This window comes from Protobothrops mucrosquamatus, unplaced genomic scaffold (assembly GCF_001527695.2).
Source record: "Protobothrops mucrosquamatus isolate PMUCROS unplaced genomic scaffold, P.Mucros_1.0 scaffold212, whole genome shotgun sequence".
Lineage (NCBI taxonomy): Eukaryota > Metazoa > Chordata > Lepidosauria > Squamata > Viperidae > Protobothrops > Protobothrops mucrosquamatus.
The window spans coordinates 754,451-768,230 of NW_015386566.1; the positions used below are offsets into that span (position 1 = coordinate 754,451).

General features: G+C 36.9%; 1 protein-coding gene across 2 annotated transcripts in view; it reads left to right on the plus strand.

Moving 5' to 3' along the window:
* The first annotated feature begins 3,885 nt into the window (after positions 1 to 3,885).
* The window catches only part of GNB3 (G protein subunit beta 3), a 17,687-nt gene continuing 7,792 nt past the window's right edge, over positions 3,886 to 13,780 (plus strand). The window contains exons 1-3 of one of the 2 annotated variants that reach the window (XM_015814059.1): positions 3,886 to 3,942; positions 6,589 to 6,627; positions 6,793 to 6,899. In XM_015814059.1, the coding sequence (XP_015669545.1) occupies positions 3,886 to 3,942; positions 6,589 to 6,627; positions 6,793 to 6,899 (203 nt within the window). The remainder of the gene's footprint in view (positions 3,943 to 6,588; positions 6,628 to 6,792; positions 6,900 to 13,780) is intronic. The other variant, XM_015814060.1, reaches the window with a different exon arrangement.

Genomic DNA, 13,780 nt, shown 5'->3' on the forward strand with positions numbered 1-13,780 from the left:
GAAATTGAATAACCACATTTAGAGGCACCTAGGAGGTATCATTAAATCCTACAAGACTCCAAAGTTCAGCATATTTTTCCCTGTTATCAATAAATCTATTTGATATGCAGATTTTATATAAAAAGTATTTTGGATTTCAGCATATGTAGGTTTTGTACAGAAAAAGTATTTAAATACTTGTCTTGTGGAGTAAGCAACAAAAATTAATGTTTCCTTAAAACACAGGCTTTTTGTATAGCAGTTATTCTGAAAACAAATAATTTGATATAAAAATTTGACTTGGAAACGAAATTTAATATTTTTCTATGGACACCTTCTTCTTTTAGCACACACCACCTACTAAATGGAAATTAACAGTTGAACAATGAAATTGGATTGACACAGAGAATCACCAAGATATGAAGTCTTCATCATTAGAAAGACAAACCTATGGCCTCAGTGGACTGAAGACCTGATCTGACTTGCAACTTATAAATGAGTTGCCTATAGATGTTGATTATGTATAGAAAATTGCAATGAGATATGGTAATGTTTCATTGAAAATTGTATGTAGAATATAGACACATATGTACATACCCGTACACATATATATGCATGAGAAACTCATACATAAACAATTTGTTATTACATATTACAGCTGAAACTGATGGTGCATCTATGGCATAAAGCTTGGGGTTGCATAAATCAGGCTAAGCATAAGATAAAAATTTTTTTAAAAAGTTTATAAAACTTAATAAAAATACAGGACAAAAAAACAAATAAGAACTTCGTTCAAAAAAGTTTAAAAGGATTAAGAGACACGCAGAATTTGGAATACTGGAACTTTTGCTAAGATTTTTGAAATACCTTTTGCTAAGATTTTTGAAATACCTTTTGCTAAGATTTTTGAAATAATAAGATAAATAAAATAATATATTTGTGGAAACTCCGATTGTTTAGTCTATCAGAAAAGAAATAATTGGTTGAAATTTGAATATTTTAAAAAAATCTGAAAATTTATAGAACTTAGACACTAGGAAGACTAAAGTGCCAGGGAAAAAGCAAAAAAAGAGACACTTAATTTTTATTTTGGATTCAAAAGAAAAACATTGAAACTTAAAAAATAACAAATGAAGATATGACACTTGAAACATTTCAAAGGATCTTTGAAGAACTGGGAGAGAAACGTATAGCTAAACTAATAGCAATAATTATCGTACCTGCTTGTGTGCAGTATTAGCATTCGTTTGCTGATCCTAAACAGCAAACAATTAAAAAGAGTGGAAGAATTTACAAACTGATTGAGTGAAGAGGTGAAAGAAATTCCAGCTGATAAACATTGGGAAATAAAAAAATTGTGGATTTTATATCAGGGATGACAATTATAATGGAAATACAAATAATAAGCCAAGAGATGAAAAATGACTTGGACAAAGACTCATTAATGCATTTATACAAGAGTGTTTTTAAACTTTTGAAGAAATTTTTGAGACAGGAGGAAAAATTTTTGAAAGGAAATTCAATCCCATGACAGCAACTTGATGAATTAAAGATCAAGACTGATATAATTTATTTGATCTGAGTAGAATAAAAATAGTGTAATGAAATGTTGGAAAATCTTCATGGGGTTTTTGCCATGGATAGAAATGACAATGATTTTTGGACTTATGAATGTAAAGGCATGGGAAGAAATAGATTATGTAATTTTATAGAAGGTGGGGATATATTAAATTTGCTTGTACTTATTGCAAAGAAGATAGGAGTCACTTCTATAAATATTCTGTTTTCAATTCCTTTTCTTCTTTCTTTTTAAAGTTTTGTTTTCTTTTGCACTTTGTTTTCTTTCTACTTTTTTTCTGTTTGGCAGTTTGTATTTTAGTATTTTTAAAATCCTTAATAAAAAGGTTTTGTTTTGTTTTTAAAAAAACCAAGCTGTTTTATGGTAGTGGCGCTATATAGCTTTTTTTCTAAAATAAGCAGTTGTTTAAACTTTAGCATTCTAGGTGTTAATTATAATCCTGTTTTTTAAATTATTAACCAGAAGCATTCTGATTATTGTTATTAAGCAACTTCCTTAAATGGAAGATTAAACATTTTTCAAAATATAGTGGTAATTGCTTAATTAAGAGTTGCTGTGATTATAGCACTTTGACTTGCTATACTATAATTATTTGTAATACAAGCAGATAACTGTTATATTTAATGCTTAATTTTTTAAAAAAAACTATCTGCTGCAAAGGTAATCTTCAATGTATGCTAAAATGAGATTGATGCACCTGGATTAATACTGCTTATTGAAATGACATGACTTTTCCAGCAAGCTTTTAAAAATCAGATTTTATCTGGTAGCATAAATAAAAGGACTTGATGGCCTGATCATGCTATAAACTCTTATAACTATAATATTGTGAATGAACAATAGTAACTCCACAGTTAATCCTTGCTTGAAAGCAGCCTGATTGATTTGGTCCAATTGGTTGACGAAAGATAGTTAATTTCTAGAGCAGTGTTTCTTGAGTTTGGCAGCTTGAAGATGTGTGGACTTCAGCTCTCAGAATTCTCCACCCAACAGGTTGAGGAATTCCTGGAGTTGAAATCCACACATCTTTAAGTTGCCAGAATTCAGAAATCCTAACCTTATGCCCATTCACAGGAATTGAGTAAAAGTGAAAAATGAAGGGTTAGGTTTTGAACCAAGGATGGTATTAAAAGAAGATTAAAAAAATATAAGCAAGTAAAAGTAGGGTTGCCAACTACTCAGAATCTCAGTGTGTAAAAATTGGCAATTGGACTTCTTTCCCAGCATGGAGATCTGCCTCCCAGATGACATTCCCATTGATGTCACAGCAGCAGGAATCCAATACAAAATACTAGCACAACAGCAAGCAGTAGCTAGAAGCAGCAGGATAGAAAATTGAGGAAACCTGATGGAGTGATGTGGCTGAAGGCGAACGTTATGCAAACATGAAAAAATATTAACTGGACTGACTAAAATATTGCAGAAAAAACTTTGGCTTTGCGACTATAAATATTTGTTTGTTGAGTTACTTTCATATTTAAATGAAAAAAAATCAGAGCAGCTACATAGAATATTTTTTGTGTAGTGTTGTGGCTTTCCATATGAAGCCCACATTTTTGTTCCATCAGTACATGACTCACTTATAATCATATGTGTGCAAGAAGCCATCCTGCTTTTATACACACCCAACTATGCATAATAAGTGGTGGCAGCATAACCTTTATTGGAGTCAAATTGGACTAAATGAACTTTTCACAGTGATTTGTGGCAGAGAGTTTGCTGATTTGCTTTGACCCAGAACAGGCATGTTAAACTCGCGATGTCACGTGACATCACACGACATATCATGACTTTTTCCCCATTGCCGGCAATGGGGTGGGCGCGGTTTTGGTGTGACGCATCTGGCCCGTGGGCCGGCAGTTTGACATGCCTGACCCAGAACTACAAGAAGGCTTGGTGTGATCCTCCATTTTTTATGCCTTCTGTTATACAAGGGAGCTCTGTTGATTCACAAGATCTAAATTATTGGAGATATTGTAAATATTAAAAAAAAGTCCTGGTGGCGCAGTGGTTAGAATGCAGTACTGCAGGCTAATTCACTGCTCACAGCCTGGAGTTCGATCCTGACAGGCTCAAGGTTGACTCAGTCTTCCATCCTTCCGAAGTCGGTAAAATGAGGACCCAGATTGTTGGGAGTAATATACTGACTCTGTAAACTACTTAGTGTGTGCTGTAAAACACTATGGAGTGGTATATAAGTCTAAGTGCGGTTGCTATTGCTATTTAAAAAAGTACGATTTCATAGTCCTAAGGTTTTCCCTCTTTCTCCTTTGATCTCCACAGGACCCAGGGGACTCCAAGTGAAAACTGAAAACTACTCTGTCACGATGGGTGAAATAGAGAAGATGAAGCAGGAGGCTGAGCAGCTGAAGAAGCAGATTGAGGTAATGCTGAGAACAAGACGGAAATGGTGGAGATGGGGCCGTTTTCCTCCCCTTTAAGTGAGGATAAAAGCTGACCTATGAAACCCTCATTCATATTTCATCTATAAAATCATGAGCAATCTCTTCAGCCTTAGCTCCCTATCTGCAACACTGAGAATGGTATCTCACACAATTATTTCAAAGATTACAACATGGATAATGCACATTAGTCAGTGGTGGATGAGATTAAACCTGTAAGCACCATATTCTTGAAGATGCCCTTGGAGCCTCCCAGCTTCCCTGCTGTGGCTCAACAGGCTGTTCTTATTTTTATTTATTTTTATTTTTAGCCAGTCTGCTCTAGTGGTGAAGGTGCTGGCCTAGAAAACAGGAGAATGTGAGTTCTAGCCCCACTTTAAGGCATGAAAGCCTGCTGGGTGACTCTCTCTCAGTCCAATCCACCTCACAGGGTTATTGTGGTGAAAATAGAAAAAGGAAGGAGTTTTAGGTATATTCACTGCCTTGGGTTATTTATAAAGTAATAAAAGCAGGATAAAAATCAAATAAATAAATAGAGTATAAATCTTGCACATTACAAAGCAAAATGCTATTGTGTTTCCACTATATCGTAGACTGTCTCTGGGCCCAAATGGGCTCCTTAGAAAACAAAAGTGGGGCTTGTTGAACACTGCTACTTTATTGCACCAATATACCCTTTCACCCAGGCACACACACACACACACACACACAAATGAAACTGGAGAAAGAAAGACAGAAATTACCTAAAAATGAGGTTATTTTTTTCACTGCAAGGAAATGAGCTGCCTAGCTGCCTTTGGATTAAGAATCAATTAAGCACTTTCTGAAATTTCAACTTACAGTATAATCCTAGAAAAAAATAAAAAACTTTTATAATTACAGTTATTTTAAAAAGCATAGTATTTGCACATTTGTAAGAAATAAATCTGCTCACATGTGGCCGACAATGAGTGAATGGGACCCACCACTCTGCTAAAAATAATTTAATAAAAATGTTTAATAAGTTTAGGTAGTCCTTGACTTATGACTACAATTGAGCCCACGATTTCTGTTGCCAAGTGAGACTATTGTTAAGTGAGTTTTCCCCCACTTTATGATCTTTCTTGCCACAGTTGTTAAGTGAATCACTGAAGTTATTAAGTTAGTGACATGGTTGTTAAGCGAATCTGGCTCCCCCATTGACTTTGCTCGTCAAAAGTTCACAGAATGTGATCACATGATGCAGAGACATCGTAACCGTCATAAATATGAGTCGGTTGCCAAGCGTCTGAATTTTGATGACATGAACATGGGGAGGCTGCAACCACTGGTGAAAAAAGGTCATGAGTCATATGTTTCAGTGCCTTTGTAACTTCAAACGGTTACTAAACGAACTGTTGTAAGTCGAGGACTACCTGTATACTGTTTCAGTTTAAATTTCAATTTAACAATCTACACCTAAGATGTCTGCAGTTTTACATTGCTTAAGTGCCTTGCAACTACAAAAAGGGAAAATCTGACAGAATCCTGGGTTTGTAAAACCCACATGTATTCTAATCTTCAACCAGTCCAGAAGTTAATTCAAGAGTTTGATCCAATTACTTTTTCTTCGCCCAATCTTCACAGCAGGGCTGTTGCGAAAATAACTCATTTTACCTGCTTAGGAAGAAAAGTGGTAAAGAAATACACAGTTTGGCAACAAGTGGATTGTTATCGATTGTTTTTCAAAAATCCTGAGAAAATTGAAAGGGCACTTTCAGCTAAGATTATACAGGAACCACCATTTGGGAAGTGTTCTTTGCTATACTTTCATTCAAAAAATTCAGGTGATCCCCTCCTCTCCCCCCCCCCTATTTGGGACTGATTGTGATCTTTCATCTCATGGTGTTATTTCTTTTTGGGAGCAGACAAGATATTTTTGACTTTGTTCCAGCTTATTTGAAATCACAACAAAATGATACTTTTTTAAAATCATGTTTTCACTGTCAAGAACATTGTTTCATCCCACTCTTTAGCGCTCTGGCCAAAGTCATTATTCTCTCCTTGTACTCAGCGTACCATTCCTGCACCTGGCCTATTCCTACAATATGTAGTTTAGAACTTATCCTCTTCCAGCCCAGGTAACCATATGCAACTATTGTCATGATTACTGGGAAATGTGCATAGCAGTAAAATTGCCATATGCTCCCATTTAACTTTAACAATTCACATGGACCTTTAAAAGGCAAAGGAATGGTGGCTAAGCAACTAGGAAGCTGTGGGAGTATTTCAATGCTTCTCCTGTCTTATTTGCAAACCACCAGATAAATGCACATCAGGATATATATATACAATACTGAAAAACATGGTGGGGGGGAGAGAGAAAACAATTGCTTGTATTTTGTTTTTGTAGGGTCTTGGGTTGAGGGAATTTTGTTACTCCGAGTCACCAGTTGGATGGCATTCTTTCCACTCTCCTATTAGTAAGCTGGAAGGAAAAAAAGTGACTTCTGATTGAGTGATAGGTGTTTTCTGCTCTTAAAGGTTGGGATACGGTAAATGATTAAAAAAAGGTTGGGTCACAGATTAGTTAGAAACTGCTTCATAAAGGATAGAGGGTAGAAATACTGGGGGTATTAAAAATGTCATCTCTTGCCTTCTCTCTTTCAGGAAGCCCGAAAAGCTTGTGCTGATACTACACTTGCTCAGGTAGGATATGCTAACAGTACATTACTCTGTTTAAAATAAATTTGTCTGAATAGGTAAGTCTAACATAAATAATTCAAGAGAACTGCAGGTTCAGCAACTGACTTGATACAGCCTGTTAGTGAAAACCTTTTGGAATAGGAGCTAAATTTCTTTTTCCACAAATAGCTTGTTGCTGACATGGAAGTGGTTGGGCGCATACAGCTGCGGACAAGGAGAACTCTGCGTGGACATCTGGCCAAGATCTACGCTTGTCACTGGGCCACAGATTCCAAGTAAGTAATGGTATATAGCAGTGTTTCTCAACCTTGACAATTTTAAGATGTGTGGACTGCAACTACCAGAATTCTGGGAACTGAAGTCCACACATCTTAAAGTTGTGAAGATTGAGAAACACTAGTTAGTATATAAGAAAAAGACAGGTGGTATTTTTCCTTGCTATCTTATTCCATTGAGTCTCTTCCCAGTGACCCAGCCCAGCTAATCAAACAAATTAGCTGACCAAAGACTCTTATTAGCTGTGCTATTCCGAGAAGGAGAGAATTGTCGTCTGCCTTTTTCAATTTATCCCTTTTGAATCCTTTTGAATTTTGGGACAACTCATGCCTTTCATAAAGTTATTTCCTTTAACTCTACTCATCTCCAACCAAAATAGGAATAATAATTAATTAATTGCATTTGTACTTTAATTTTCCTCCAAGGAACTGAAGGTAGCATATCTCATTTTTTTTCTTTTGTCTACCCTTTCACGTTCTATGAAAGCCCATGAAGATTTCCCCATGCAATTTTCTCACTGCCCTGCTCAGAAAAATAATAGGCTATAATGAACAAGAATATCGGTGTCCATCTTCAAGAATCATGGTTACTAGTAGAAACAGTTTGGGTTTAAATTCTATCTGCATTTTAATCATCTTTTCTAACCATATATGACTCTTAAACCAATATTTCTTTGCATTAGGGCATATCCACCAGACATGATAATAAGTCCCTGGTTTTTGTTTACATTTCCAACAAATATTTGATACATTTTTAAATATTTTCTCTAATCTAACTGGTGTCATATGCCATCTATAAAACATTTTATATAAATTCTCCTTATATGCAGCTGCTTTAGTAAGTTTGATATTTCGATCCCAAAGTTTTTGCCAATCTTCTAAATCTATGGAATATCCAAAATTCTTTGTCCATACTATCATTGTTTCTTTTATTTGTTCTTCTTCCATCTTCCAGCTTAACAAGAATTTGTAAAGTTTTTTAATCAAGTTTTTGTCTGTTTTTAGCAGTATTTTATCTAATGGTGTCTGTTCTTTGTAAAATCCCGTAGATTTTGCGTCTTTTTCATATCTTGTCTGAATTTGCAAATAAGACCACCATGTTAGGTCAATACCATGTTGCTGAAGAACTTGTCTGTCTTTAAGTTTTCCATCTTTGTCCAAAATATCTTTATAAATAACAAGTTTGTCATAATTAATTAAATTTGGATAAGCAAAAGCTTCCATTGTCGAAAGCCACTCAGGTATTTTCATGTAAATTTTATGTTTAATTCTTTCCCACTCTGAAAGCAATACATTCCTTATGGCATGATTTTGAAAATATTTATGTACTTTATTTTTCTCATACCACAAAAACATATGCCAACCCAATTGCAAATCATGTCCCTCTAGATAAAGAAGTCATTTATTTCTCAGTGTGATCCATTCTTTAAGCCAGAGCAAAATAGCTGCCTGGTAATAAAGTCTCCAGTCTGGGAGCCCAAAGCCCCCTCTGTCTTTGGAATCTTGTAATAATTTAATTTTAATTCTTGCTTTTTTTCCTTGCCATATAAATCTCATTATTGTAGCATTTAATCATCAAAAAATTTCTGACTCAATTTAACAGGGACCGTTTGAACTAGAAAGATTAGCTTAGGTAAGATGTTCATCTTAACGGTCGCTATCCTTCCTAACTATGATAATTGAAGATTTTTCCACTTCTCCAAGTCCACTTTTATTTGTTTTAGTAATCTCTCATAGTTGTCCTTTTTACTGTTGTATATTTTGATGTTAAATGGATACCTAAATATTTAACATTTTTAGCTATTTGAAGATTTGTCTTTATAGCAAGTTGGATTTTTTGTTTGTCTGTTAAGTTTTTTGTTAATACTTTAGTCTTTTCTCTATTTATTTTCAGCCCCGCCACTTCTCCAAATTTCTCTATTTTCTGCAAAAGTTTAGTGGCTGTTTCCAGTGGCTCCTCCAAAATTAAAACCAAGTCATCTGCGAAGGCCTGTAATTTATATTTCTGGTCTTTTATCTCCAGTCCTTTGATCTCCATGTCTTGCCTAATATTCCTAGCCAACACTTCCAATGTAAGAATAAATAACAAGGGAGAATGGACATCCCTGTCTTATGCCTTTTTTTATTTCAAAGCTGTCTGTGTAATCTCCATTTAAATGTATCCTTGCTAATTGTTTATTGTAGATTGCTTGAATTGCATTTATAAAGTTTTCACCAAACTCCATCTCCTTCAACTGTTGGAACATAAATTGCCAATTGAGATTGTCAAAAGCTTTTTGTGCATCGAGAAATTTGAGTGCCAACGGTTTCCCCGAATTGTTTTCGTATTATTCCAAAACATTTAAAATGATCCTTAGATTATTCTTTATCTGCCTTTTAGGCAGAAAGCCATTTTGGTCCGAGTGGATAAATTCAGTCAAGAATTTCTTCATTCTTTCCGCCATTATTGCAGTAAATATTTTATAATCCACATTTAATAACAATATTGGTCTATAATTTTTTATTTGTGTAAGATCAGTATCTTCTTTGGGTATGAGGGAAATATTGGCTTCTATCCATGAATTTGGTATTTTTATCTCTGAAAGAGTTTTATTACAAAGGTCTTTCAAGATCTCATGGGAGATTTGCTTCTTTTAAATAGTCCTGTATTGCCTCATTCGAGACCACCTCAATCTTATAAAGTGTCTCATAGTAAGCTTTAGTAATTTTTTTGATTGCATCATTGTGGCAGTGTAATTGGCCCTTTGAGTCTTGTAGCTTACTTATCAGCTTTTTTTCTTTCTTTTTTCAGTTTGTATTCAAGCCATCTTCCCAGTTTATTGGCATTTTCAAAAAAAATCTGTTTAGATCGTTTAATCTGTTGTGACCTTGTATCCATCTCCAGTAGGTTTAATTTATGCTTTATTAGTTCCATTTGTGTCTTCAACTTTTTCTTTTGTGGATCATTTCGTAACTCAAATTCCAAGTTACTGAGTTGTTCTTTCAGCCTAAGCTATGTTTGTTTCTTTTCTTTATTCTTTTTGGCAACATAAGTTATAGCCAAACCTCTAAAGTAAGCTTTCGCTGTATCCCATACATTTTGAATGGAGGTTTCTTCTTTCTTATTTTTTTTTTTTTTAAAAATCCATTTCTTTTGTTACTGATTGTAAAAATTCTTTTTCTTTCAATATGGATTTATTCAACGACCATCTTAATTTCTTCCTAGTTCCTTTCCAAATCATTTTAATTGGATTATGATCTGCCCAAATATTAGGTTCTATTTCAATCTCTTGTATCATAGTTTTTAAATTATAAGAAGTCCATATCATATCAATTCCTGACCACGATTTATGCCTATTTGAATAAAATGTATATTGTGCTTTGTCTGGATTCATTTCTCTCCATGTATCTTGTATACATAATTCATCTTTCATCTTTAAGAAGGGTTTAGGTAGGGTATTTCCCCCTTTTTTCCCTTGTTTGTTGCTTTTATAATCCTGTTTTGCGTCAGCTATTGCATTAAAGTCTCCAAGTACACAAAGATTTTGCTAGTTTAATTCCACTAGTTTGTCATGTAATTGTTGAAAAAACTGATCTTGCTTCTCATTGGGGGCATATATCGCAACCATCAAAATTTGTTTTTGATTCCATGTAATTTCCACCATTAATAGTCTCCCTTCATCATCAACATAGATTTGTTTTGGATTCATCTTTTCTTTTATATAAAGAGCTACCCCTCTTTTCTTTTGCAATGCCAAAGAAAAATAAAGTTTACCTATTTTTTGTTGTTCTAAAAATCTAAAGTGTTGTCTTTTAATATATGTCTCTTGAAGACAAATTATGTCCATTTTCAATTTTTGTAGTCTATAAAATATTTTTCTCCTTTTTGATGGGGAGTTAAGACCATTTATATTTGTTGAAAAAATTCCAATCTCCTCCATGATTTTAGTTGTATCTAGATCTCAGTCTTCTAGGATAACTTATCTGCCTCTGATCTTTGGGCCTTACATCTTCCTCTGATTGGGTCTTTTTAGGTTCTTCCTCCTCCATTTGTTTCGATGCTCCTGCATCCGTCGTTTCCTCTGGTTTCTTAGATTCGACATCGCCTTTTTCCAGAAAAGCTCTATGATTGTTGAAAAATTCCTCTGCTTGAAGTGGGGTATCCAATCTATATCTTTTTGAGTCCCAAAAGATTAATAATCCTTCTGGGACCAACCATCTAAAATTCACTCCTTTATTAAACAATTTCCTTGTTAAAAATTGATATTCTCTTCGGGCTTCTCTTATTCTTTTGGGAATCTGTTTAAGAACTACAAGTTCTTTATCTTTATATTTCAGTGCTTGATCTCTTATTGCTCACAAGATCTCGTCTCATGTAAATCTTTTGAGGAATTTTATGTGGACCTCCCTAGGAACTCTATATCTTCTTGTGTAGCTTGAATTGACTCTAAAAACCTAGTCCATTTCTCATTTCATTTGGTCCATTTCCATTCCAAGTAATTCCATTCCAAGTAATTTCATTTGGTCCATTTCCATTCCAAGTTCTCATCCTTCTCTTCTATAATATTTTGAAATCTTAAGAAGTATGATGCTCTTTCCATCTCCATGATGGCCATGCTGTCTTCCAATTCCGCGTTAGCTTGCACCAGTCCACAGGTCGGCAACCTGCAGCTCCAGAGCCGCATGCGGCTCTTTGAGCCTTCCCCTATGGCTCCCAGCCTCCTCTGCCATTTGCAGAGAGAGACAGAGACAGAGAGAGGCACTTGCACTTCCCTTCTCTCTCTCTCTCTCTCTCTCTCTCTCTCTCTCTCTCTCTCTCTCTCTCTCTCTCTCTCTCTCTCTCTGTGTGTGTGTGTGTGTGTGTGTGTGTAAAAGAGAGTAGCCTCACCCTGTTCGATCAGCCGACAAGCTTACTGGGCGGGGCTCCTGCCTTGGCTGCGTCTCTGCAAGAAGCAGGAAACAGGAAGCAGGAAGGGCAGGAGAGAGCTAGCTAGCCCAGCTATGCTGACTCAGGAATTCTGGGAGTTGAAGTCCACGAGTCATAAAAGAGCTGAGGTTGTCTATCCCTGAGCTTGTTGGAGAACAGCTTGAAGCCAGCTTGCCAGGTGAGCAGAAAATTGGAGAGAGTGAGGGGGGAGAAAGAGAGAGAGAGAGGGAGAGAAAGAGAGAGGGGGGAGAGAAAGAGAGAGAGGGGGGAGAGAGAGAGAGTGAAAGAAAGAGAGTGGAGGAAGACGACTGGCAGACCAAGGGCAGAGAGAGGGAGAGGGAGAGAGAGGGGGAGGGAGGGAGGGAGGGAGAGAGAGAGACAGAGAGACAACCCTTTTGACATCTAAAATGAAGATAACACTGCATATATCCTTTTCTATCTTTATGATTTTATATGTATGTATGTATGTATATGTAAAAAAAGATATATGCAGTGTTATCTTCATTTTAGATATCAAAAGGGTTTTGCAGCTCCCAATGTTTTGTTCTCAGTGGGAAATGGGTCCAAGTGGCTCTTTGAGTGTTTTGGGTTGCCTACCCCTGCACCAGTCTCTGATTTTCATCTTGCAAGGCTTCTAGTTTCTGATCAACCACCACTGACTTATCTTCTATTTTTTGCATTCTTTGTTGAGTATCTGTCATCACCTGTTGAAAGGTTTCCATTTTTTGATCCATTTTAAGAAGATCGTTTTTCAAATCTTCATATTTTTTTTCCAAATCTTTTTTCATTTCCATTTTGAAATCTGTGATTGCTTGGAGCAGTGGTGGCGAACCTATGGCACAGGTGCCAGAGGCGGCACTCAGAGCCCTCTCTGTGGGCACGCGCGCCGTCGCCCCAGTCCTAGGCCTTCAGCTGGGTTTTATAAAACCTTTTCGCTTTAGGCCTCCACCGCCGTGTGCAAAAAAAAAAAAAAGGTTCAATCAGTCAATTTCAACTTCTCCCGGGAAAAAAAAAGATCTTGCAAAGTTGGAATTGATTGATTGAACTTTTTAGTCCCACCCAGTCTGCCGTTACCACCGCAGCCACGGCCACCCAATTGGCCATGCCCACCCAATTGGCCATACCCAGCCAATGGGCCACACCCACCCGGCACTCGACGATGCATAAGTGGGTTTTGGGTTGTAGTTTGGGCACTCGGTCTCTAAAAGGTTCGCCATCACTGGCTTGGAGTATCGCTTGAGTATCTTTTTGTTGAGTTTCCTATTGTAAAAAGTAGTAATTGATTTTTTGGGGGCTAGGCTCACCGAGGTTGAGGCGGGGGCCGAGGAGCCCTTCCTCACCCCTTTAGCCAAATTTGAAGCATTAATCTTCTAATTGTTGTATTTATTTATAATCCACTAAGGAGCCCAATGGCTAATTATAATCCACCAGGCGGCCTGATGGCCAATTGTAATCCAGTGTCCTCCTATTATCAGGATACAAGGCCAGACATGATTTTTAAAAAGGGAAAAAAAACAATTCCATTGAGGAGATAATTAAAAAAAGAAAGAGAAAAAACTTCCACAACCATCCAAAAAGGAGAAAGAATATTGCAGCTGAATAAACAAAGGTGCTAGAGCAGGCATGTCCAAAGTCCAGCCCGCGGGCCATTTGCGGCCCGCGGCCCGGTTTAATCCGGCCCTCGAACAGCCCTCCCTGCTCTATGTAAATGCGGCCCTCCCATGGCCCTCCGGCAAGTCCCATGAGAGAGAGAGAGAGAGAGAGAGAGAGAGAGACAGAGACAGAGGTACTTGCACTTGCACTTCTGTCTCTCTCTCTCTCTCTCTCATGGGACTTGCCCCCTCGCAGGGCTCCTCATTGGCCCTGCGCCCGGGTGTCCCACCCCCTGGGAGAAGGGCGGCCAGGAAGTCCCTTTCCCGGGCTGGCCCCGTCCCAGGCGCACGTGGCTGGGGAGCCATGCGGGGAAGCCCCGGGA